The sequence below is a fragment of the Megalopta genalis genome, chromosome 15 (assembly GCF_051020955.1).
Source record: "Megalopta genalis isolate 19385.01 chromosome 15, iyMegGena1_principal, whole genome shotgun sequence".
NCBI lineage: Eukaryota > Metazoa > Arthropoda > Insecta > Hymenoptera > Halictidae > Megalopta > Megalopta genalis.
The window spans coordinates 5,125,355-5,151,513 of record NC_135027.1 but is presented as its reverse complement, the minus strand read 5'-3'; the positions used below and the strand labels follow the sequence as shown (position 1 = coordinate 5,151,513).

The 26,159-nt window shown below is 37.7% G+C and overlaps 1 protein-coding gene and 1 long non-coding RNA gene across 4 annotated transcripts in view; one reads left to right on the top strand and one right to left on the bottom strand.

Annotated features, from left to right (window-relative positions):
• Positions 1-26,159, top strand: part of LOC117223829 (protein muscleblind-like) — a 609,735-nt gene that overhangs the window by 440,581 nt on the left and 142,995 nt on the right. Inside the window, exon 5 of one of the 3 annotated variants that reach the window (XM_076526704.1) lies at positions 11,879-12,826. The exons of the other annotated variants lie outside the window; for them this stretch is intronic. Within the exon in view, the coding sequence (XP_076382819.1) occupies positions 11,879-11,962 (84 nt within the window). The 3' untranslated portion in view covers positions 11,963-12,826. Of the gene's footprint in view, positions 1-11,878; positions 12,827-26,159 lie in introns of those variants that run through there. 3 annotated transcript variants of the gene reach the window in all.
• Positions 2,218-12,172, bottom strand: LOC117221114 (uncharacterized). The gene is made up of 2 exons (XR_004490415.2): positions 12,023-12,172; positions 2,218-2,643 (listed from the first exon to the last, which is right to left on the bottom strand). It is a non-coding gene; the product is annotated as an uncharacterized LOC117221114 (long non-coding RNA).

Sequence of the window (26,159 nt, the reverse complement as noted above, 5' to 3'; positions counted from 1 at the left end):
TTACTCGATGGCACTACCCCTTCCTTTTCTTCCTCGTTCCTCCTCTTTTCCGCTTCCATTCTCTGTTTCTTGGTTTGTCCGTTTAAATTCATCGTTCCACCTCCTCTACACTCTCATAGACGTTCGAATTGTCTTTCCGCGAGAAGCAAAACACATTCATCCCCGGGTATACGCGTACCGGTATCCCCTCGCACGGTTTTTGAGCGTCTCGCCACGCTGCGTAAAACGGTTTAATTGTGCCGGTGCCTTCCGTTTCAAGGCCTTTCCTTCGTTACAGTTCATTGGAATCGACTGCGGTGAAATTTATTTCAGACACAAGACCGGTTGTCGCTTATCGAAGGCATCTCTGCGATACCAAGATGAAGTTTGCGTTTGTTCAGAGCAAATTCTGATGCTCCTTGAGCACATGTTTCTTTCTGTTCTTTTTCTTTTTTCTGGAAATTTTGTAATTCGGTACACGAGCCATTTTACGCAAAATCGATTATAATAATGTTGCAACATGATGTAATTTGTGAACCGTTACCTAGCATTTTTATTTCTCAGTTGAGCGAACATTTCAAAGGTCTTTGAGAACACTGTTACGTTAATTTCAACAAATCAGACCTATTACGAAAAGACGCAAACTTTTAGTTTATTTCAGCGTGTTGCGATTCGGGTAGAAAATTATTTTGCGTTTGTTCAGAGCAAATTCTGATGCTTCTTGAGCACATGTTTTTTTCTGTTCTTTTTCTTTTTTCTGGAAATTTTGTAATTCGGTACACGAGCCATTTTACGCAAAATCGATTATAATAATGTTGCAACATGATGTAATTTGTGAACCGTTGCCTAGCATTTTTATTTCTCAGTTGAGCGAACATTTCAAAGGTCTTTGAGAACACTGTTACGTTAATTTCAACAAATCAGACCTATTACGAAAAGACGCAAACTTTTAGTTTATTTCAGCGTGTTGCGATTCGGGTAGAAAATTATTTTGCGCAAAGATTCGCAGTCAATTTAATTGTTGACTCCGAAACTGCTAACTATGCAACGTTCGTTTTCTTTCATTCTGCTTGCAGAAGAATTTCATCGATTTTTAATTATGTATTTCCTGAAACGCGAACATTGTTTTCGATTATAGTATCTAATTCTGTGCAATTTTGCTTTCGGAACAAATTTTCCTACTCGAACAGTTTGTCCAGTTAATTCGGTAGAATTTCTAAACAGAGCTTAGCCGCCTTGAAAGTAGTTCGACGCGATATACGAAACTGGTTATTAAATACTGTGTAGAGAAGTGTCGTTCTAGATGTTTAAAGCACATCCGTCTAGACTGTAGTGTTTGATCCGATACTCAGACATAAATACGATACTCCACGGATTAGTGCTGGCTGCAGTCGTCAGGTTACAGTTCACAGAATTATTGGCTCCGCGCGACGCGCCTTGCATGCTCCGTACGTCTGTTTCACTTTCCCTTTCGATTCGAATATCGGAATAACTTGGCCAGTTTCTGTAATAGAAACTTCCCCGTCCTCAGCTTCCAATTAACCATCTAATCCGCGGAGCACTCTAGCCGGCCGATAGCTCCATTTCGCAACTTCTGCGGGCGAAGTTTCATTCAAGATTTTCGGAAGGTTCTTTCGAAGAGGAGAGATTGAACCGATAGTTGGACGACGGTGGATAGGGTTTCTCAATATTTAATAGCGTCTGGATACGAGTGCTGCCTCGACACTCCTGAAATTGCAAGGCGAGAACGACTCGAGTGCATAGAAACGGCAAATAGACCGAGGAGGAGACGGGATTTGTCGTTGTCTGGGCGTAGCTAGAATCGCGGCGGTTAAGGAGCCTTGAGAGGATAAAGGAATTAAAGATCAGAAGGGAGGCTCGATGAAATATTCAGGCGGAAACAGCGTCTTTCCGCGCTGATTAAAGCACACGTTGCGCGCCGTTGCATGAGTCGGCGGGATCCGGGGCTTGTATTGGTCGAACCATAAGTTCGTGCGGTTTTAATTACGATTGAAATTTCCCGCATAATAATTACCTAACAGTTACGTAATTCGATAGCTTCGGTTTTCTCCTGCTGTGAGATTGTTCACTTTGAAAAGTTTGAAGTGGCGAGTTAACAACGATGAACATCCCCGACATGTTTTGCCGTACGATTAAACCGTAAACGTGAACTTATAAAAATTAGTATAACATAACAGTGTAATATAATCAATATAATACAATTACAAAATAGGGAGATAAGGCTTCCTAACCGAATATCATAGTTATTTATTAGCTCTGATGCGAACAAATTATTAATTACAATAAAATTACAGTAAGGGGATAAGAAAACTGTGTAAACGTGTACAATAATTTCTCCTCAATTCGCGCTCAGATCGTGCACAAAAATGGACAATTTGGGAAGAGTAGAATAATCGTACCTTCTCTTTCCAAATTGTCCTTTTCGTGCGCGATCTGAGCGCGAATTAGGGAGAGATTACTATAGTTTGGAAGCTAGAACAGAATCCAGTGGACTTAAAATATTCTGTCGGCACACACGAGTACTCCATCGCGCTTCCTACAAATTAATTGTCTCGCCCGGGGCTCGCTGGATCTCTATCTCCCTTTTATTCTCGTCCTAGTTGATTCGAACTGATGGATCAGTGGAGAGTTCTGGTTTCGGGCCTGAAAACAATCGGGCGGTGAAAAAGCGAAGATGTCGGGCACAGATTTAAAGAGAAGGAGAACGTCGTAGAGTATCGCGGAGACTTGGCAGTGCAAGGGATTGTTGAGGACGAAGGGGAGCGGAGGCAGACGGAAACATAGGGAGATTGGAATACCCATCCACGAAGAAGCCAGGGAGACGGAAAGGGAGAACAGATAACGATCCAAGAAAGAACAGACAGAGGAAAAAGAGAATGGGAGACCGAAGGCCACGGTAGAGACACTTTCATGAGATTGAGCTCGAATTCAATAAGGGATGAATAAAATATAAACCAACCTGCGCTGCGATCCTGTGTCAGGCTAAGGGTGCCCGACCCTTGTGTAAATAAATAAAAATTATATCTGAACCGAATTGCAGACAACCGGACCGACGAGATTCTTTCTCCAGATTTGTTCCTTTCGAATCAACCAATACGAAACGTCACCAGTGATTTTATTTTTCTTCGTTTCCTTCTGGGTAAACTGTGATCGAGTTTACTTTCGCGGTCATATTTCTTAACAATAAATTGCAAATGCTGTTATTCGATTATGTTATTCGAGAAAATTTGTATTAATTGGTTCCTTCACAAGTTTAACCAAATCTCACTTATTCCGCAATTATAACTTCGAGCAAATGTTTCTTTTATATTCCCCTGTTCACGTTTAGAATTTTAAATAATAATAGTAAATATTTCATTTAACACGTTCCGTGCCGAGCTTTTTTTACTCGAATCTTCACACTTTGATATTTTACTAAAACTTGATGTATTACGTGCAATTATTAATTCTCGTACATATAACAACGTAACAAAAACTTATCAACGCCCATTCTTGCGGTGGAAATTGATTGATTCTTCGGTTCTAAATTTCTTGTAAACAATTTGTTCAGTTCACTAAGTAAACATGCAAGCGTGTACCATCGATGGTACACGTGGCACGGAACGTGTTAATATCGAAATATACGACAGAGAGAGGTATTTTTTAAAAGCATTTTTGTAATTGTCTAGTAAACTAGTCCCTTTATCACCTAAAAAAATTATGTCATTTAGTTCAGTTTTAAAAAAGTTATTGCGTTTTTAAAGGCCTAGGAACACTTTTGTTTTTGTTTTTCTTCGTTTGAATTAGTTTTTTGTTGCGATGTTGATTAAGCTACTACATAAAAATTGAAGTAAATTATTATATTCGTCTAAACTTATGTCTACATGTGAAATACACTGTTATCACGAAATTTCCTCGACTTCGTGGTGAAAGAAGCGCGTTGTAACATTTAGGAGAAACAAAGATACGCATAAATAATTGATAAAAAATTGGCTGAAAGCCTGGCCGAAAGGATAAACATGAGGGGCGAGATTGAAGATCCGAGGAAACGGCTCGAAGACAGACAAGTTTTCGTACCGTTAATTGTCGGTCCGGTTACGACTAGCGTCAGAAATAATTGGATCCCGTAGTCAAAGGGTGTGTATCATTTGAATTTAATCGAATCAGGAGTAGAACTTTCTCAAAGAAATCGTATTTCGCGCGGAAACCCTCGACGCTCATGGCCGTTTCTCTTTGATCTTGGCTCGGCGTTAAACATTATCCCCTCGGTGAATTACTTCTTAATTAAGACCGAAGGACTACGTTGTCCCAAGAGCGGGTCAAGATCGAGAGTAGAAAGTTGCAAGCGGAGAAACGATTGAAGAAAACAAAGTTCTGACCCGTACAATTCGACGGGACATTTGATGTTTATTTAATCGTTACTTCGAGAAACACGATATCCGTGGCACTTTTAACTTCCATCTTCGCTACTTCCTTCGGGAATCTGTTTCTGAATATCATAAACTTTATGACAACGTGGAAGCGAGATCTGTATCATCGGTAATAATTGAATTCACATTATCTTTACCTAAGGGAGGCGAAAGACACCGTATGAAATTTGAATTCAAATTTAAATTAAGGAAACTAAATAGACAAATTTGGATTAGACATAAGAAAAGAGGGTTTATTAATAATATTCTCAGAAAGAGATTTGGTAGTATCTTTCACCATCCTTCATCTCAAACTTTTTTCGTTAAGCATACTTATACAGTATAAGTATGCAGTCCGAAAATTTTTTGTTTCCGTGCTAAAAAATATTTACTTTCACTTTTGTGAGTATTATTATATGCATAAGCAAATAAGGTATCACATTAATCTAGTTAGAACAAAGATTTGTAACCAAATTTCAGAAAACAGTTTTTGCGACCACAACTAATTGCAAAATCTTATTGATACGTCAGATCATATGAAAATTTGAGTGTTCCTAATCGGTATAGTCATGTAAGAATATAATTATTATGATATTGTCACTTTATTGGATTCAAATTGATTGACCTCGCCTACTTTAATTAATACATTTTTACTTTCTTTTGTTGTCTCATATAAGCTATTATAAATGCTTTCATATAATAAGCTTAAAAACATCGCATTATACCGTAGTTCCCAAAGATACGTAGATTTTACTCAAGCCTATGGGAGGCGAACACTATTACTATAAATTTTTATAAACGTCGTGGGAGGGTTAAACAAATGTAATTTCAGAAACCTAGAAAATGAGCCCGTGAGTGTGTGCTTCGAGGACCCTTGTAGAAATTTCTTTTCGATATTTTCGTTCGGTTTGCGCCGTTAGATATAACGAGAGATTGTCATTGAAAATGTTGCAGACCGCGAACTAACTGCAACTCGATGATCTCGCCTACTTTAATTAATACATTTTTACTTTCTTTTGTTGTCTCATATAAACTATTATAAATGCTTTCATATAATAAGCTTAAAAACATCGCATTATATACTGTAGTTCCCAAGGATACGTAGATTTCAAGCGGGCCTATGGGAGGCGAACACTATTACTATAAATTTTTATAAACGTCGTGGGAGGGTTAAACAAATGTAATTTTAGAAACCTAGAAAATGAGCTCGTGAGAGTGTGCTTCGAGGACCCTTGTAGAAATTTCTTTTCGATATTTTCGTTCGGTTTGCGCCGTTAGATATAACGAGAGATTGTCATTGAAAATGTTGCAGAGCGCCAACTAACTGCAACTCCGTGCTTGGTTTCATAACAAGATAATAACGTAGCGCGCTAGCTACCGTATCTAATATCGTTATATGCGAGGCGTGGCTTGAAATGTCGCAGGTTACCGTGGAAAGTTTAAACGAAGTTGCCGCGGAAGGGACACTGTATTACCCGCGTATCGATTTGAATCGTATACATTCGACGAGATGCGAATCGCGATGAAAATTTCGCGGAACACTCGACGAGAATTGGCAAGCGCCTAGGCGACGGACGCATTGTTTCGTCAAGGATCGGTCGTTCTAGTCCATGGAGTATCTCGGCTGGCCGCATAAATCTTGATACGTGTCTTATCCAATTTATCTCGGCCGATACACGCTACGTTATTAAATACGTGACCTTCCGTTATAACGAGCCCGTTGTAATTCTACTCCATTTTCGCCGGTGATGAACTCCTCCGAATACGTACGGTCTGAAGATGAAACATTGACCTCGTAATATAACATGTATCGCAATGATGTTGGGGAGCTGCCGCAAATTCCGCGATTATTATACGCGTGTGTGCAAGTCTGTCGAAATTCTCTGACAAAGCGATATTCTTTTTTCATTAAAACGAATGTTACCGTATAGATTAGTGGTCCGATAACAGTCACCGATAAATATTGAGAACATCGATAAGATATCGCCAAGGCAATTGAAAATACTAATCGTATAGTTTTATCAAGACGCATTTTACATATTACATAATTACATTGTACATTATAAAGAGTGTATTATAAACATAAATATGTGCACATTTTAATTAATCCTCACTGTTTTAACACTGGGCTTACGGAGCACTGGAAGCAACTATTTCGTGTTGCTACATGAAAATAACAAGCAAATACTTATTCAGGCTTTCAGGAATTTTTATTATAATGAAATGCTAAATGAAACCAATTTATCGAATAAATTCCCCGTAAAAATGATACGTTCGGTGAACTTAGTGTTAACAAAGACAAATATGTCGATGATATCGATGGGATATCGTTAAGAGAAATGTGAACTTCGAAGCTAAGGTGATCGAGATAAAATAAAGTATGCTGAATTTATTATTTAATCAAAGATTTTCATTTCTGTCTGTACCGATTACAAACGGTATCTTGATAAAACTATAGGATCAAATTTCCATTTGCTTTTTATTAATATCGTCGATATATGTACCTTCGTAAGACAATGTGGATTGATTTAAATGTGCACATATTTATGTTTATCATATACAATCTACGATCAACAATAAGTAAAATGCGTCTCGACCAAACTATACGATATCGTTGATATATTGTTAAGTATTAATAATATGTGTGTGATACGATATCGGTAATCGATAGTCTCGCATCTGTTATATTTATATATTATCGCACTTTCGAGAACGATCTAATTTCGTAACGATTCATTCGAAGCCATTTATGAACGAGGAAACCGACGATAATGCGATATCTTAATCATGATATGGACAGCAATTGCTTTTAATTACGAAAAAATTAATTTTCTCGTGCATCGAGCTGCAAGCTTCTATAACGCAATTTAAGAGTTCACCGGTTAATTAAGAAGACACAGAATTACAATGAATTATTGATTATGCGTATTTCAAGAAGTCGATATTGCTTTATTACTACGTAATTCTATCAGCACCATCGTCTGTGAACACATACGCGTCAAAAGTTGCACGAAGAAATTTTAATAACTGGGGAAGTTTCAATGCTGCATATATTTCGCGAAACGGACTGCAGGTTAAATCAACACGGAAAGTACTATATTACATTGGGAAAGGCAACATCAAGCTATGCAAAAGTCATACGAAAGTATAGTAGATGCTAATCCACGTAATGCAGGTGCTTATGAACGACAAAGAGTGGCCCGGGCCAGGTCCCAAAACGGATTGTAAAAAGCCTAGCGACAAGCGGCGGTGGTAACAAAAAAGGCTACACTGGAATATAGGAGCTAACGGAAGAGAGAAATATGATCTCACAGTAGAGAGAATTGCATGAAACAGATTTGGAAATTTTTCAAGTCACATTAGAGGTATACACATCGTATTAGAACAAGTGCGAAACCATTCATTTTAAAAACTACGTTCGTCTCTAGTTTTTACAATAAATATTTTCATTTCAAACTCTAACTCTTTCAGTACTTTCAGTGCTGACCGAAGCGAAAAAGTCTGACTATTATTTTGATGGTTTTATATTATGACATTCGATACTTGCGTTTACGCTAAATTCGTATCAAAAATCATGCATAGATCATGGTGGATCTTCGTAAATGAAGCAATCTGAACATACAGCAATATTAATTGATTTTTAATGACAAAGATGCAAACAGAAATGATCCCCTTTTAACGTACATTCGCATAAGTACATATTTCGATTTTATACTATAATCGTCGATGTTATACATATTTGGAAAGAATATGTGAGCGATATAAAATATAAAACGTGACCATTTCTACTGTATATAAACAATGCTACCGAAATCGGTGGGATCGGAGATCGTCAAAACTATTTCGATTGAAGACTTCGTTAGTTTTGGAAGATTGTTTACGACGATGAAATCAGGTCCGTGGGAATCGGTAAATAATCAGAATTCGCTGTTTCCCGGGATTGATAATGAACCCGAATTCTAAATGGGCACTTTACGGAAACGTACGCCGCGTTGCATAGATTCATCCATCTCCTTGGAATCGCGAGATTCTGAGAGAGAGAGAGAGAGAGAGAGAGAGAGAGAGAGAGAGAAGGATTAGACACAGCACGTACTTCGTTATCAAAGGTTTGCATGGGTGGCAGTATCCCCATGTTATGGCGAGCTTCCTCTAAGCTGTTTAAAGGTGTTCCACGCGTGGCACGTGAATTTCTCAAGTTATGATTTAGTATCCGGCGGGAGCGTGAAGCCGGCGGTAGAGAAAGAGGTAGTTAACTTGATGTGGAAACATCGAAACATGAAAGGGTACGAAGAAGATGGACGACGCGAGGCAAAAGGAGACAGGGCGCGGATGGGATCGGACAGGTGCCGGAGATTCGCGGGCAATTAGCGTGGAAACGAACAAAGCGTAGGGAATAATAATTCTAATGCAACAGGGGATCGGGTAAAACGGTTTGAAATCTGGCGTGCTGGTTTGGAAAAAGCGAAACAAACAAAGGAAATCCAGGGTACGGAGAAGAAAAGCTGCTAAAGGTGAAAGTACAAATGACAAACGAAAGGGGAACAATAGGGCAGAGGGAAAAGCGGGGCGAGAGAAATAATAAACGTGAAACGGGGAAATAGGTAGCCGTGGAAAACGTACAAATCGGGGCCGGACAAAGGTAATGAAAAAATCTAATATGCAGTAGAAAAGGAGCATACGTGCGCAGACAGAGTAGAGCTGTAGGGAGAGAAGAGGACAAGTGGGCACGGAATAGAGGGAGGAGCGGAAAGGGAACAGAAACCGGAAGAGAAAGAGCTGGCAGGTGGAAGAGGATGAGGGTGGAGGTCGAGAGGAGGAGTAACTTCCTAACAAGGCGGTTAGTTGCGGCTTAGCAACGCTATGAACGCGAAATATTGCTAGCTGGCGCGCTCCTACGTTCGGCCCTTCTCTCTCCCTCTCTCTCTCTCTCTCTCGCTTTCTCTCTCTTCTCTGTCTTGTCGCTCTCTCTCTCTCTCTTTCTCTCTCTTCTCTGTCTGTCGCTCTCTCTCTCTCTCTCTTTCTCTCTCTCTCTCTCTCTCTCTCTCTCTTTCTCTCTCTTCTCTGTCTGTCGCTCTCTCTCTCTCTCTCTCTTTCTCTCTCTTCTCTGTCTGTCGCTCTCTCTCTCTCTCTCTCTCTCTTTCTCTCTCTTCTCTGTCTGTCGCTCTCTCTCTCTTTCTCTCTGTATTTCTCTCGCTTGCTCTCTGCTCTCCTTTCGCCTCTCTGCCGATCTATCCTCTCTGCAAGCTGCAGCTGTCTGTGTTCCCTAGGCGCTTAATATCGAAATACTGCTACGCGATGCCCCGCAACTTCGATATTTCGATAATTGATTTCTCCTTGATCTACCACACAAACGAATTATCATCTTACCTGTATGCAAAGGCTTGCGGCGAGGATTTCATGAGAGAAATCCTGCTGCTCTGAAAGAAGGGTGGAACATTGAGAAGCATCTCTGAAATTTTTCATTTACGAATTCTTGTATCGTAAAGTGTTAATGGAGGAACGTAAATTTTAATTGTTACCTACAATTTTTGCTAAATTTACCAATTCCTTGTCAAAACTGGTATTAAAATGTGTCCCAGATTTTAATACGTTTTGTCAAACCATCATCACTGACAGAATGTTTACGCTTTTAAGTTGATTTTTAGAGACCCTCAGTCTAGCCGTCAGTATTAAGAAGACAATATAGTTATATATAAATACAGTTATTATATAAATACAATGTTTGTTGTAAGATCGCTTAAATTTTGAAAATTGATAAACGTGTTCTATTGATTTCTACATCTAGGAATTTTGCTAAATCGCCAAGTTTTTCCTGGCAAGTAAAAATAATATCTCGTAGTCTTTTAGATCTATCCAGTATCTAACCGGAACATATGGTACAAATTTTGTTTCGATACAGTCATATTATCTCTGCTTTATATCCAACAAAATCTTTACCACGCGCATAATATTTGCTGCATTGTTACCGCTAGCAATTTAGCTGATAATCTTTAAAAATTGTTGTTTCGCGTAACGTACTTCAGAAGCAAGCAGACCAGCCCAAGGCAGGCTTGACAATAGGCTGGGTAGCTACTATATTAACACGTTCCGTGCCGAGCTTTTTTTACTCGAATCTTCACACTTTGATATTTTACTAAAACTTGATGTATTACGTGCAATTATTAATTCTCGTACACATAACAACGTAACAAAAACTTATCAACGCCCATTCTTGCGGTGGAAATTGATTCTTCGGTTCTAAATTTCTTGTAAACAATTTGTTCAGTTCACTAAGTAAACATGCAAGCGTGTACCATCGATGGTACACGTGGCACGGAACGTGTTAATGTTAGGGCCATTTATGAATATTGTCGTTCAGCAAATTGTCGAGTTTTCGTTAATGGTGTGTCAGTCATGTGTGAAGAAAAGATGAATGCGGATCCCCTGTATATTTTATCACATGCGATTTATTTATTAACCAGCCTGTTTGTAAAGTTTTTATTATAAAACTTGCTCCAATAATATAACTTATTCAAGCGTTTTCCACGAAAGAGTCTCGGAACTTTGCAGAATTGCAAAATAAGAAAGCGGTTTCACTTTGACCGCGGTAGGTTTAGTGTTAACCCTTTCGCTACGGGCGGATTCTCCGTCGCGGTACTTCTGCTGAACAGAGCGCTGCGACATCACTGCACGCTACGCGACGGCGATCGTCAGCGGAAGTCGGTACTCCGCGGCAGTCGGCGGAGAACCTAAGCTGTTTGAATTGAATGAATTTTTCGAACGAAAAAATTTTTCTCCAAAGGGTATTTATAAATAAAGGGTATTCCAGGGTATTTTATAACGTCTTAGCATGCGCTCTTTAATTTACAGTATGAGAGGAAATAACATTATGCAATATAATGCATCTTATGGAAAGCCACTATAGTGGTCCGTAGTACCTCAGTGGCACCATATGGAAAGCCACTATAGTGGTCCGTAGTACCTCAGTGGCACCAAATGGAAAGCCACTATAGTGGTCCGTAATACCTCAGTGGCACCATATGGAAAGCCACTATAGTGATCCGTAGTACCTCAGTGGCACCAAATGGAAAGCCACTATAGTGGTCCGTAGTACCTCAGTGGCACCATATGGAAAGCCACTATAGTGGTCCGTAGTACCTCAGTGGCACCAAATGGAAAGCCACTATAGTGGTCCGTAGTACTTCAGTGGCACCATATGGAAAGCCACTATAGTGGTCTGTAGTAGCGAAAGGGTTAAATTAGTAAACTAGTTCGTGCAGTGTACACGCGTAAATCTATCTACGGATAGATTTCCGTAAAGAGTGCTCCTTCCAAACCTAGCGGTAATTTGAATAAAGTATAACAAATGGAACATTTTACCGTAAAAAGTCAGTACGCAGAACGTGCAAACGTTGCACTGCAGAATAAGTTAAGCCAGTAGTATCTGTTCTACTGTACATTTCGTTAATTCGCAGGTGACTAACGGCGTGTCGTTGTTTTTTTTGTTTCAGGTACGTAATTCAAATGGATTTCTCGTGTTCTTGCCGGCCATCAATCGCCGCGTGAGTAAATGGATGAAGTTATTAATTAATTAAACCGTTGGCTACGTTTTCCGAGAAGCCACGAGACTCCCGCCGACAAAAGGAAATACATACCTCTCTCGGCTGTCCATATTTCTGTTTGTCCATCGTTCGATCGTCAAGCCGCTAACCATTATCCCCTGCCGCGTAACGTGCAAACATCACGATCGATTAGTTTCAATTACAAAAATATCTATCCGCGGGTACTTTGTACGGTATGTTAAGGTCGCGTGCATCGGAGCCACTAGACACGACGTCGCCACGTATTTCTAAATTTGCATCTTCGAGTCGATAAGACATGCAACCAGAGGGGGCTGAAGTTGCGGGTTCGCGGCTTCCATGGAAGACTAATCTGCGACACATCGGAGCAGAACATTTTTCCACGCGATACGCCCGGTCACCTTACTTGTTAATGCGACCATGGTACCGAATTTTTTACAGCAATTTTTCAGTTTTTAGACCCGAACCAACCGATTACCGCGTTTCCGTGACTTCCATTTAATAAGGCTTTTGATAGATTGATGCAGTCGTTGATAGCGTGTCCTGTTCGCTCGGAAGTTCGTGATTGTACACAGATTCGGCGATAAATGAATTTAATTATACTCTCAACGGGAAAATTAGAAACTGTTACTTTTTAGTGTTTGCACAAGATGATTTAGAACTAGTATCGGCATTTGGAAAGTCGTTCACGAACTAAAAGGTATGATAATGAAAGATATGGGAAATTATGAGTCCGACATTTCTTTAGTTCTCCGTGGGAATACAGAATGTTTTAATTATACAATGAGTGATTCGATGATAATACTTCATTAGTTTGATCAAAACATCTGTGCACTTTTTCAGGAAATTCAATGACTTGCGTTTTCCATTACCTTATTTGGAATTGGTGAAAATATCGTCAATTTTGTTCGACAAATTCTTAACTAATTGTAGCGTATTTACTTTAATGCTAATATTAATGTTTACACCAGGTCATGATATAAAGATAAATGCAAATGCATTGGTCAGAATTTATGACATCTTTACCAGTGCAGTTATCTACTACAACGTGCGACAAATGCATCATCGACCATGACAATAATTTATGATACTACGTAGCTAGTACTGTGGCGAACAACTAGCGCGTCTGTTGCTCTATATAAAGTCATTGGATCCTCAATGAGAATCATTTCGCGCACATTTAAGAATTTGAGGCATCGATTGTCCAAAATATTACAAAAATCGTAACAAGATAAAGGAAAAATGAGTCAAAACATATTTTAAAAGTTCATTCAGATTGCAATAATTAACCCGAGAAAGACAACCTACGTCGCAGAGGCGTCTGCGAAGACTGTTGATTTTTGTTAACACGTTCCCTGCCAGACCGTTTTTTGAAGACTTTCCGTTCAAGCCGCGTGGGGCGTATGCGCCCCACGCTTTACATTTGTATTATTTTGTTTCTGGCGTATGCTTTACAATAATTAAAATAGTGCAAAAATCATAATTATCAAGGAAAGGTTGTATAGTTTAACATGCATAACACAGCAAACCAATAAATTTATTTTTCTAGGAATTACTTTAACAAATACCTGGCTGATCATTATTATGCCAAGCGAGTTGCATCCTCACATATAATTTTTTTTATCATGCCTATATTAGTTTAAAATATAACATTTTAGTTAAATTCAAGTTTGTATGCGATTACAAAGGGATGTTACGATGAACTTTGTTAAAACATGGCAAACATAAGTGTGGTTTATCCACACAACTATCGCAGAATGTTACAACTTTTACAGTACTATAGAACTATAAATCAATCCCAGCTTCAGTGAAGCAGTAAGTATTGTGTCAACGACACGCGAATAAATGACTGATCGGAATAAGAGAAATGCAGTTAAAACAAGTTACAGTAAAGAAAAATTGCCCATCACGCCGCGTGGGGCGTATACGCCCCACGATTAAATGAGGGCATCAGCAATAGTATTAAGATGTCCATAATTGACTGCATAATGAATTTTTAAAAAATTCTTCATTTTACAATGATAATACCAAATGGCTTGAACGGAAAGTTCAGCGTGGGGCGTATACGCCCCACGCGGCAGGGAACGTGTTAATTTTTCATAGAGGTCTAGTGATTTAAGTTTAAAATTACTTAAAATATAAAAAAATATAATATAAATGCATTTTATTTTTACAATAATGCCAAACCTTTAAAATGACTAGATTAACTTAAATAAATATCCATTGTTAGTATAAAATTGACGCCTTAGAAAAGCATGCGCCTCTGAAGCGTATGGTTATCTTTTACGTACGTTGTCATATGGTTATCTTTCTAGGGTTAATTCGAATCAGATTATTTTCGAACGTAACGAATATATTGATGAAGTTTATCGTTCGCTACGCAGGACAAGATTGATAAAACTTCAAGAGATCGTTCTACCTGCATTCGCTGATGTACAATAAGCGTTGCTTGACTTATGGACAGGGGTATAGGTATAGGTGACACCGATGTCATAGAGCTTTCAACAACAAACTACTAAAACGCGAGCGTTGCAAATCATGTTATATCCCATTATCCGCGAAAGTTTCCCATTACGAACTACATTTACTTATGCTATATCCGCCGTGGTAAATTCCGTGCAGATTTCAAGGAAATTGAAACGGCGCTGTTCAAATACTGAATAATTTCGAGATCCGCGTTCGTTAGCACAGTTTTCTGATGTTGAGCCGCCGAACGCGCCGCGATACATCTCGCTGGCTCGCGTATGAATCATCCGCGCTATCACCGTCGATAGTCAAGAATCGTTTCCAGGAAACAACGTGTATCCTAACGACTTCCAAACAAAGGTGGGGAAAAAAGGCTGAGAAAAACGCGAAATCGACATCGAAAGAAAAAGTGATTAAGCGGAGAGACGAGTGGCCAGATAAGGGGGCTAATTTAGCTTCGTGTATGACAGGGACGCGTGTGCACTCGATAGCGCATATACGGCGTACGCGATCATTAAGCACGAACGGTGATAATATCGAGGAAGCTTGTGTTGCCGGCCCGGGCACCCGTCGTCATTGTACGCCGCGCGGTGCCGGGCCGTGACGTCATTGGTGGCCACTCCTTTGTATGATCCCGATTAACAATTGTACATAGCTTGGGAGCACACACGCGGGCCACATGAAGTTCTTGCGTTCGTGTAATAGACCGTGACGAGGACCTAACCTTACCGGCTTGGATTATACGCGTCGAGGGTACTTAGGGAACGGGCAGCCCTTTGCTTGCCAAGGGCGTGTAGAACGCTGCCGTGTAGACATTCTTTTGTTTGCTCGAGGAGAACGTTGCCCGTGCTGAACGGAACAGACAGAGAGGACTCGGTCGTCTGCAGTTGACCGGCTATCAAATTTCGCTACCTGTGTTTACAATTAGACCGATCTATTTATATCGTTAAAAAGGAAACAGCTCCGCCCGTTGCCGTAGGAACACTGTTTGTTGTGATTAACCTGCACTGTCGGCACCTATTTCGCACCCACGCCCGCGGCGGAAAATATGGGACACCCTTTCAAGCGGCAGAACTTTTTCTCAAGTCGAACCGAACGACTCGAATTCTCTTGAGACGTTAGAGGGACCGATTCGCTTTTTTAGATCTAAACTATCGCAGTTGCTTGGATTGATAAACAATGTAACAAACTCGCAACTCGACAAATTAAGAATTTAAATTCAATTATAATAGGGTTAGAATTTAAATTCGATTACAATATATTCAGAATTTGAATTCGATTACAATATATTCAGAATTTGAATTCAATCACAATGTATTCAGAATTTAAATTCGATTACGGTAGATTCGGTATTTAACCCTAGAAAGATAGCCATATGACAACGTACGTAAAAGATAACCATACGCTTCAGAGGCGCATGCTTTTCTAAGGCGTCAATTTTATACTACTATATACTTATATATAATATGAGCCGTTTATTTTGAAAGTGGCATAAGTCACTTTTTTAAAAAAATCGAGTTAATGGTAACACTAATTACAATTAAACGATATCTTTTTATTTAAAAAAAAAAAGTGACTTATGCCACTTCCAAAATAAACGGCTCATATAGTGTAACAATATCCTTAAAGTCGTCTAATGTTTTCACACTTTTGTATTTGACCCACCCATTTTCTCATAAATGCACAAAATTCGCAGTAATAAGTTATTACTAGACTGAGGATTTCATGCATTTATGACAAAATTAAGTAGATGCAGTTTAAAATAGTGAAAAGGTTAAAAGAATTAAAAAATGTCAATACGTTATTTTCAATCAATTTTTATATTGCATAAAAATATTGTTATTACCACTAATATTCTAAATCATATTTATTATAATCATATTTTACACAAGGTTATTTATACCCTCTTTCGTATAAATATAGTTATCGAATATATATCGATGGACTTGGTTGATTATACTTACACAGCAAAATCTTTCCAAAGAGTTTTTAGCACCAGATCAGATTCGAGAATGAGTCAAATTAACCCTAGAAAGATAACCATATGACAACGTACGTAAAAGATAACCATACGCTTCAGAGGCGCATGCTTTTCTAAGGCGTCAATTTTATACTAACAATGGATATTTATTTAAGTTAATCTAGTCATTTTAAAGGTTTGGCATTATCGTAAAAATAAAATGCATTTATATTATATTTTTTTATATTTTAAGTAATTTTAAACTTAAATCACTAGACCTCTATGAAAAATTAACAAAAATCAACAGTCTTCGCAGGCGCCTCTGCGACGTAGGTTATCTTTCTCGGGTTAAATTCGATTACAAAATATGAATTTAATTGGTAGATCGAAACGGTTCGATCTATTTTCAGCGTCGATGTTTTAGGTAGACTTGCACCGTTTCTAAAAGTAGCAGAGAACGATTTATTCGAATAAAAGTTGACCTGAATGGACAATGAGAAAATCGATATACAAATACGTATCGCTTGTGCCAATAGCTTTTGCAGTCTGCGAGCTTATTCTTTAGAATTTTCGAAGTTTCGACGCTGTATCAAGAGCTACGTAGTTACTTGAAAGTACTGCACCGATACACGCGCACAGTTTCCATTACTGTTTGCCCGAATTCTGCGAAATTATGCTTCCTCGCGATGCATACAAAGAAGATACGAAACTCGCCATTTTTCGAGCCGCCCTACTAAAGCAATGCATTAATAGGACGAGCCCGGGAGCTAAGGAAAAAGTCATTTAAATACAAAAGATATCAGTGAAACAACAATCTCGAATTCTGTCTGTCTGTCAGCTTCCTGTTACGGGAAGATTATTCCACGCTGCGAAATCTCTCTCGGAAACTGGCAGGAAACAAGGACGTTACAATGAAAATATATTCTGTCCGGGACGATAATAATATATTAGAACCGTGGCACGGAAATACTGGCTTGTATCGTTGATATTTCGAGCGACACTGGTAAAGGAACGAGAGGGTTGTTTTCCATGAAAATACAAATGGAGGACTGTTCCTGACAAACGTGCTCGATACGCGGAAAAAGACACGGCCGCGGAGTGTACAGTATCCATATAAAATAATGGCTGCGTATGGGGAACGTTAACCCCGGACATTGGCGTCGCCCAATGTCGTAAACAGATATTGATATTGGCGTGTCATATTTGCGCTGTGTAGACGTTTCCATGCCTACTATGGAAACTAATACGGACCGAATGCTCGCGGACCGGGGACATTTGCGGAGTACTTTATCATGAACAGACGATCGCCATTTTACCGGCACGAGTACGTAAAGAAAGTATTAAAATATCCGCCCGCAATTCCGGCTGAGTAGAACTCCATATCGAACGGGGAAGGGGGAAGCATCGGAATGCTTCTAACCGATATGCACGTTTCTCTTGCGTCGCCGTGGAAATTTCGAGCCAGCCGTTCCTGATCTTGTTATTTCAGAATTCGATCGTCGACAAATTTACGAGTTGTTTACGATTGACTCTGTTTAAATTCTAATCAAATAATAGATAGGAATAATATTCGCAATTTGGTGTACGTTAATGGAATATGTTAATTTTGTCGCTAATCTAAAGGTTTTCTTAACCCGAGAAAGATAACCTACGTCGCAGAGGCGCCTGCGAAGACTGTTGATTTTTGTTAATTTTTCATAGAGGTCTAGTGATTTAAGTTTAAAATTACTTAAAATATAAAAAAATATAATATAAATGCATTTTATTTTTACAATAATGCCAAACCTTTAAAATGACTAGATTAACTTAAATAAATATCCATTGTTAGTATAAAATTGACGCCTTAGAAAAGCATGCGCCTCTGAAGCGTATGGTTATCTTTTACGTACGTTGTCATATGGTTATCTTTCTAGGGTTAATTTGACTCATTCTCGAATCTGATCTGGTGCTAAAAACTCTTTGGAAAGATTTTGCTGTGTAAGTATAATCAACCAAGTCCATGGATATATATTCGATAACTATATTTATACGAAAGAGGGTATAAATAACCTTGTGTAAAATATGATTATAATAAATATGATTTAAAATATTAGTGGTAATAACAATATTTTTATGCAATATAAAAATTGATTGAAAATAACGTATTGACATTTTTTAATTCTTTTAACCTTTTCACTATTTTAAACTGCATCTACTTAATTTTGTCATAAATGCATGAAATCCTCAGTCTAGTAATAACTTATTACTGCGAATCTTGTGCATTTATGAGAAAATGGGTGGGTCAAATACAAAAGTGTGAAAACATTAGACGACTTTAAGGATATTGTTACACTATATGAGCCGTTTATTTTGAAAGTGGCATAAGTCACTTTTTTTTTTTAAATAAAAAGATATCGTTCAATTGTAATTAGTGTTACCATTAACTCGATTTTTTTAAAAAAGTGACTTATGCCACTTTCAAAATAAACGGCTCATATTCAACACGTTACTATTATTAAAAGAGAAAAGACATTTTCATCAAATTTGTATTTCTTACGATTAGCTTGAACGATTTTTATTTTGCATAAAAATGCACGGTATGGCAGTAGAACACGCAGGTGACATCTTCATTTAAGATTACTCTTTCGAGGAAATCGAGTTTGAATGTTCGCACACTTCTTACCGAACAGGATTCCATTAACGTGTCTGACTTACCGTAAGACTTACCGGTTGTACTTTTTGCACAGTATACCACACTAACACCAAGGATTTAAAACTTCATTTTAAATAAATCTAGACTCCAGTAATCGACTGAAATTACAATTCTGACTCTGCACTATTCTATATTGAATTGGAATTTATATCGATTTATATCGATATACTTCTGCAACTTCTACGAACAATAGCCATTTAATACGAATTAGTCGTGATTTTTGTCTCTAGGTGTTGCTCAAGGGATCGTTTTCAAAAAATCACATTCAAAACATAAATCTTTTTTTGCCTTGAGTAATCTAAAATGTTTGGAAAAATACACAAAGTAAATCCAGTTTACGTTCACTATTTGTTTTTGTAGTCACTCGAATATCTGTCGCACCTAACTTTTGAAGGAATATATGGACTGTTCAGAAACCAATCGGTGTAAGTCCATTAATCTGAAAATTTAGGTACGTAAGGATTCTGCAAATTAGCTGCAACAAAATAACGTTGTCACAAATACTGCGAAGCACACAATTTCTATTATAATTATATAAGAAAAAATAATTAATACTAATTAATAATAACTAATACTAATATTAAAATATATTATGAAGATGTGTTTGTACTCTGTATCCAATTTTCAACCAAATTATAATCAATGTTCCTACACTAATTGGCTTCTGAACTGTCTACATAAAGTTAGACAGTTTCTATACGTTTAAAAGAGAAGGGAAAAATCTGAAATTTCGTCTACATAGTTTTCGAAAATGATGCAGGTTCGATCGATCACGTTTGTTCGACCAGATTCCTCGCGACGCGACGGAACAATAAAAAAACAAGTATGCAGTAAAGAAATCGCCATATTCGCGACTCAAAATATATAATATTATCATCGATTCGGAGAACATTATCGGCAAGAAATCAACGACATTCAACGAGAAGAAAGGGTTGTCGCGAGTCGGAGATATTCCTGCTTTAATGGACACACTCGGAGAGCTTCCATACTCGAGCTAGAAGCGCATAGAGTGGACAACATTAACAAAAGCCATATCAGCAAGTAAGAGCCTTTCCTCGAAATCTCAGTTTAACACTGCAACATTTAAGCCGTTGGAGCTGCACAAAGGGGCGCCGTTTTGTCCTCCTGGAATATAGAACGTAGAGAGAGGGGGGTGAATGATCGCGATAAAGTAGGGTAGGTGGATACGCCAGGGTAGAGAGGAGAGAAAGAGAGAAGACCGATTTTCTTAAGAAATATCATTGCGGGTGGAACGGGAGGAAAATTTCCTGAAATTTTTGCGAGGAAAGGACCTTGGAGATGTTGATGAGAGGGGAAGGATAAAGAGAAGCGGGAAAGTAACGACAATTGATGAAGGAGAGCGGAAGTAAGAGAGAGAGAGAGAGAGAGAGAGAGAGAGAGAGAGAGAGAGAGACGATCGAGGTGAAGAAGAAGGAAGCTCGACGGGCAAGATCGGATGGTCGGAGCGAGGAGGCGACGGAGGAGGATGGTAGGCTGGATTCAATTACTTGGAGAACAATACTGGCCTCGTCGTCATTGTTTGCCCGAGCACTCGGTCGAGTTTTCCTGGTTTGGGACCCTGAGCACCGTATCCCATGTCCCGTTACGCCACGATATTTTGTTTGCCTGCTATAATACCGACGACGTCGGCGATATATCCACTGTTATTCCGGCTACCTTCCACTATACCGACCTTGCCGCCGTCATCGAGACGTCTCGGTCGCGATACGACCGGTTTTCTTGCAACCTGACTGCCTGTCATCCGCCATTTTCATATTAATGGAGCCGAACTTTCGAATCGACAGGTTATGTGCAGGCGAATTCTACCTATGGGAATCGGATACCGAAGTCGATAACGTTTACATGGTCTAGCGAACGAGGCATGGATTTGACCTAATCCACTGGTCGGCACCTAATATCGAATATTTCCGTTAAAAAAGAAGCACTGGAAATATAATAGAAGGCTTTAGACTTGTGATCCGACTGTGAAGAAATGAATAAACTCGGGCTCGCGAATGACAAGAAAGCAAAATGAATAAAACGTGCATTCGTCTTCCGAGCTATTGAAAATCGAGCGATCGGATACTGTTGATGAAGATCAATTGCATGTGTTGTTCACTAGAAGAACTAGGTTCACGAAGATTGCTGATAGGTGTCCAAATGTTCAGCTAATTGTGCAACATATTCTTTACAAAGAGGTTGAAGTTTTCTTCGAATAAATGAATCACTTCTGATCTGTCTAATGAACTAACACTTTCCAGGCAATGAACGTTGTTGTTTCATTTCATTTTCTTTTTTTGTCATTTCATTCGTTTATTCACAGGTAAAACCTTTTGATACAAGAAAAGATAATAAAATACCTAAGCAAAAATACAATTGTGAAAAACGGAAATGACATTAGAAAGAAGAAATGAATAAACTCGGGCTCGCGAATGACAAGAAAGCAAAATGAATAAAACGTGCATTCGTCTTCCGAGCTATTGAAAATCGAGCGATCGGATACTGTTGATGAAGATCAATTGCATGTGTTGTTCACTAGAAGAACTAGGTTCACGAAGATTGCTGATAGATGTCCAAATGTTCAGCTAATTGTGCAACATATTCTTTACAAAGAGGTTGAAGTTTTCTTCGAATAAATGAATCACTTCTGATCTGTCTAATGAACTAACACTTTCCAGGCAATGAACGTTGTTGTTTCATTTCATTTTCTTTTTTTGTCATTTCATTCGTTTATTCACAGGTAAAACCTTTTGATACAAGAAAAGATAATAAAATACCTAAGCAAAAATACAATTGTGAAAAACGGAAATGACATTAGAAAGAAGAAATGAATAAACTCGGGCTCGCGAATGACAAAAAAGCAAAATGAATAAAACGTGCATTCGTCTTCCGAGCTATTGAAAATCGAGCGATCGGATACTGTTGATGAAGATCAATTGCATGTGTTGTTCACTAGAAGAACTAGGTTCACGAAGATTGCTGATAGATGTCCAAATGTTCAGCTAATTGTGCAACATATTCTTTACAAAGAGGTTGAAGTTTTCTTCGAATAAATGAATCACTTCTGATCTGTCTAATGAACTAACACTTTCCAGGCAATGAACGTTGTTGTTTCATTTCATTTTCTTTTTTTGTCATTTCATTCGTTTATTCACAGGTAAAACCTTTTGATACAAGAAAAGATAATAAAATACCTAAGCAAAAATACAATTGTGAAAAACGGAAATGACATTAGAAAGAAGAAATGAATAAACTCGGGCTCGCGAATGACAAAAAAGCAAAATGAATAAAACGTGCATTCGTCTTCCGAGCTATTGAAAATCGAGCGATCGGATACTGTTGATGAAGATCAATTGCATGTGTTGTTCACTAGAAGAACTAGGTTCACGAAGATTGCTGATAGATGTCCAAATGTTCAGCTAATTGTGCAACATATTCTCTACAAAGAGGTTGAAGTTTTCTTCGAATAAATGAATCACTTCTGATCTATCTAACGAACTAACACTTTCCAGGCAATGAACGTTATTGTTTCATTTTATTTTATTTTTTTGTCATTTCATTCGTTTATTCACAGGTAAAACCTTTTGATACAAGAAAAGATAATAAAATACCTAAGCAAAAATACAATTGTAAAAAACGGAAATGACATTAAGAAATGGACCTCTTCTTTTAATAAGTTTAATAAACTGAGCAGAAGATGACAATGTTGTTAAATTTTTCTAATGTATTTACGTTTTGTTATTTTTGCAAATTGCTTTCGGATTTTCGCCGCATTATGTCCATCTTGTAAACATTTAAGCTTTAAATAAATGAACAGGTGAAATCATCAACTTTTCGATATTATTAGAGTTGAAGAAATTTAAAGGGTTCCTAGGAACCTTCCGCTATGATAATAAAATTATTTTTTTCGGAAATGATAATTCTACGGCTGCAATATTATTATGTCAAATATGAAGGCGAGACGAGGGGTCACCACGACGCGGTGCGGCTCGGTGAACCAAATTATTTTACAACACCCGCGCCGCGAGAACTCGGACTCGAATACTCGTTGACCATGTGCGCTAGGTCGACTGTAAGAACAACTTTCCAGCAATAAAACCACAATATACTTTGACGTCCGCAACACGTAACAATAACACAGATTTTTATCGACAAACTCTTATTCTCGCGGTTGAAAGCCTTTGCCAGACACATCCACGCTACACGCATTCCAGTAACTGCATTTTTCTTGTGCCCCATACTGTTAAGTACGAGAACATCGTATACAAGGTGTCCGGAAAGGTCGGGACCAAACTTATACTATGTGTTACTGAAATCAAATAGATGAAAAAGGATCATATATACTCATGTCCGAAAATGCTGTACTAAAAAAATATAATAAATATTTAAACGACAACATTTAAAGAATTTAAAGATACCTTTGGAGACTAGTTTCAAGTTATTAAAATAATTATGGAACGAAATAAAGCCTATGCAGCTTCACTATCTTGCATAAAAATCCACAGTTCAGTTGTAAAAAATGCTCGAAAATTGCCTACCTTTCGTCGAACTCTTTCAAATATGTTTCATTAATTTTTATAAATCAATGCTTGTATAATTAAAAAAAAGATACCCTTTTCGAACATTAGTTTATTTGAACTTTTTCCATCTACTTGATCTCAGTAATACATGGCATAAACTTGGTCCCAATCTTTCTGAACACTCTGTATATGAATGTAGTAATACACATAACGCGGGGTACAACAAACAAAATAATTTAATTAAAATTACACCTGATTGTTAACATATCGACGAATTATTAGCACTAGTACAAGAATTTATGTTTCAAGAAATTGTAAGCTTTTTAAAGCATCATATTTCTCTGTGTGGGAAAAACATTGCGTTTTTATTAATATGATTACTTCTTGACAGGTCTTGCGATAAATCCCGCATTTTCAACGTTTCGAAATAGGGTCGCGAACGAGTTTAGCAAAATTTTCGCCTCTATGAAATTTGCATATACATGACGGTGTGTGCGAGATGTAACAATACTTTCCTAGATGTAACATACTTTAACCTCGTGACGCGCGACTATTGTCACGTACACGTGCCATTCCAAAACTGTAAATCACTTCTTAAACTTGCTTTCGCTTGATTGTCGAAAGAAAAATTCGCGTTATTCGATTCCCTCGCGGTAGAAACTGTTATGTATGCATTGAAAATGAAACACGATTTCGTATTTAACACAGTTTATACGGTTTTTATAAGGTATTATAAAATCGTCCTCAGTAATGCCCGTAACGGAACGAGACAATTTTTGTTTCCCCTATGTCTTTCTTCCCCTTCATTCCTAGATTTTGTCAACAGAAGAACCAATTTTCGTTACGATTCAGAAGTTATGATCAACATTCACATTTAATAGATTATGCACGAAATCTTCGTTACAAGTCTGACGATTGTGCCAAAAACCTGAAAAGTTTTATCAAATTGAAAGTATTTTATTCAATTAAATTAAAATTGCAAAGCAATGTTATTTTATTATATTATATTATATATAATATATTATATTATATTATATTATATTATATTATATTATATTATATTATATTATATTATATTATATTATATTATATTATATTATATTATATTATATTATATTATATTATATTATATTATATTATATTATATTATATTATATTATATTATATTATATTATATTATATTATATTATATTATATTATATTATATTATATTATATTATATTATATTATATTATATTATATTATATTATATTATAATTACTTTCCCAACACTTCTACCTGTTTTCAAAGCGTTAAGAGGCCGAGTGGATGAATCCACTAAACGACAAAATCGAAGTCTCGAATTTTCAAGTATAATTGCCGTCCGTCGAATAAATAAATTCGACCATCGAATCAATCGACGCGACGCAGCAGCGAACGTTAAACCACGTCTTTGTTAAGTTGTCGACGAACTGTTTGAAAATGCCGCGAAGCTTGACGTTTCACGAGTCCTGTAAACTCGATGGCGGATTTTTTAAATGAATTTTTAACTATTCAATTTTTCTCGCGAACTGGCCCCTTCCCACCGACCGGTGTAACTTTCAGTAGACTGCGTGGGCTTAGGAGACGAAGTTGAAAAGTGAGCGTCGCGAAATGGGTAAAAGGGGGATGAAAAGTGCCGCGAATGAAACGGCTTCGCTGTTTGGAGGGGCAAGGGAGGCGTAATGAATAATTCCGTAAGAGGCTCGTCTTCTTCCCGGCTACTTCGCCGATACAGAAAACCGAATCTCCCGACTGGTTGAAGAGGTTGAAAGGGAATCTGCATTCGTGTCCCCTCTCGAACGAATACCAGTTTTAATTTCTCGGAGAAAATTGCTGTGTCACCCCGTTGATAGTTTTTAATATTCTTTGATTAAATAGTTGTATTCCAATCGGCTTCTAACGGAAAGCTTCGAAGCAATGCATTCCAAAACAGCTTGAAGTCTACTTTTCAACGATTGACAGTAACAGTTTCTAATTGATCGACATTCTTCAACTCTTGCAATCTGGTTTCTGCTTCAACCAGTTAGCTGTTTTTGACGAGTACACTCGTCGTAACACGGAATGTAGTCATTTCATCGTGACGAGTATATTCGTGAAAGACAGCAACCTGATTAAAAAGAAGATATGCTTGATATTCTTTATTAAATCATATATTTTTTAAAAGTGTTGCGTTTAGACCTAATATAAAGACAATCAAATATATATAGTAGAATTACAGTAACTTGCACATTTTTCAAAGAGATTACAATAGCTAACTGATTAAATTGCACCTATTAATCCTTGCTATAATAAATACATAAAATTCGCAGTCTAATAACAATTGCAATTTGTCACAATTGATGAAATTTTCAGCACGTGATCTACAATACGTATTTTTTAAATTTGCGTTGTAGGCTCAAATAAAAAGTTGAAGAACGTGAGTCTTTGCTTGCTTTTTTCGTCATTCCAATTGACAGCAAAAGTAAACAGAAGTATTCTAGTCATCGTCTATTAGACTAGTCCTTCTATCGTCTAAACAAAAGTTTAAGTCATTTAGTCCAATTTTAAAAAAGT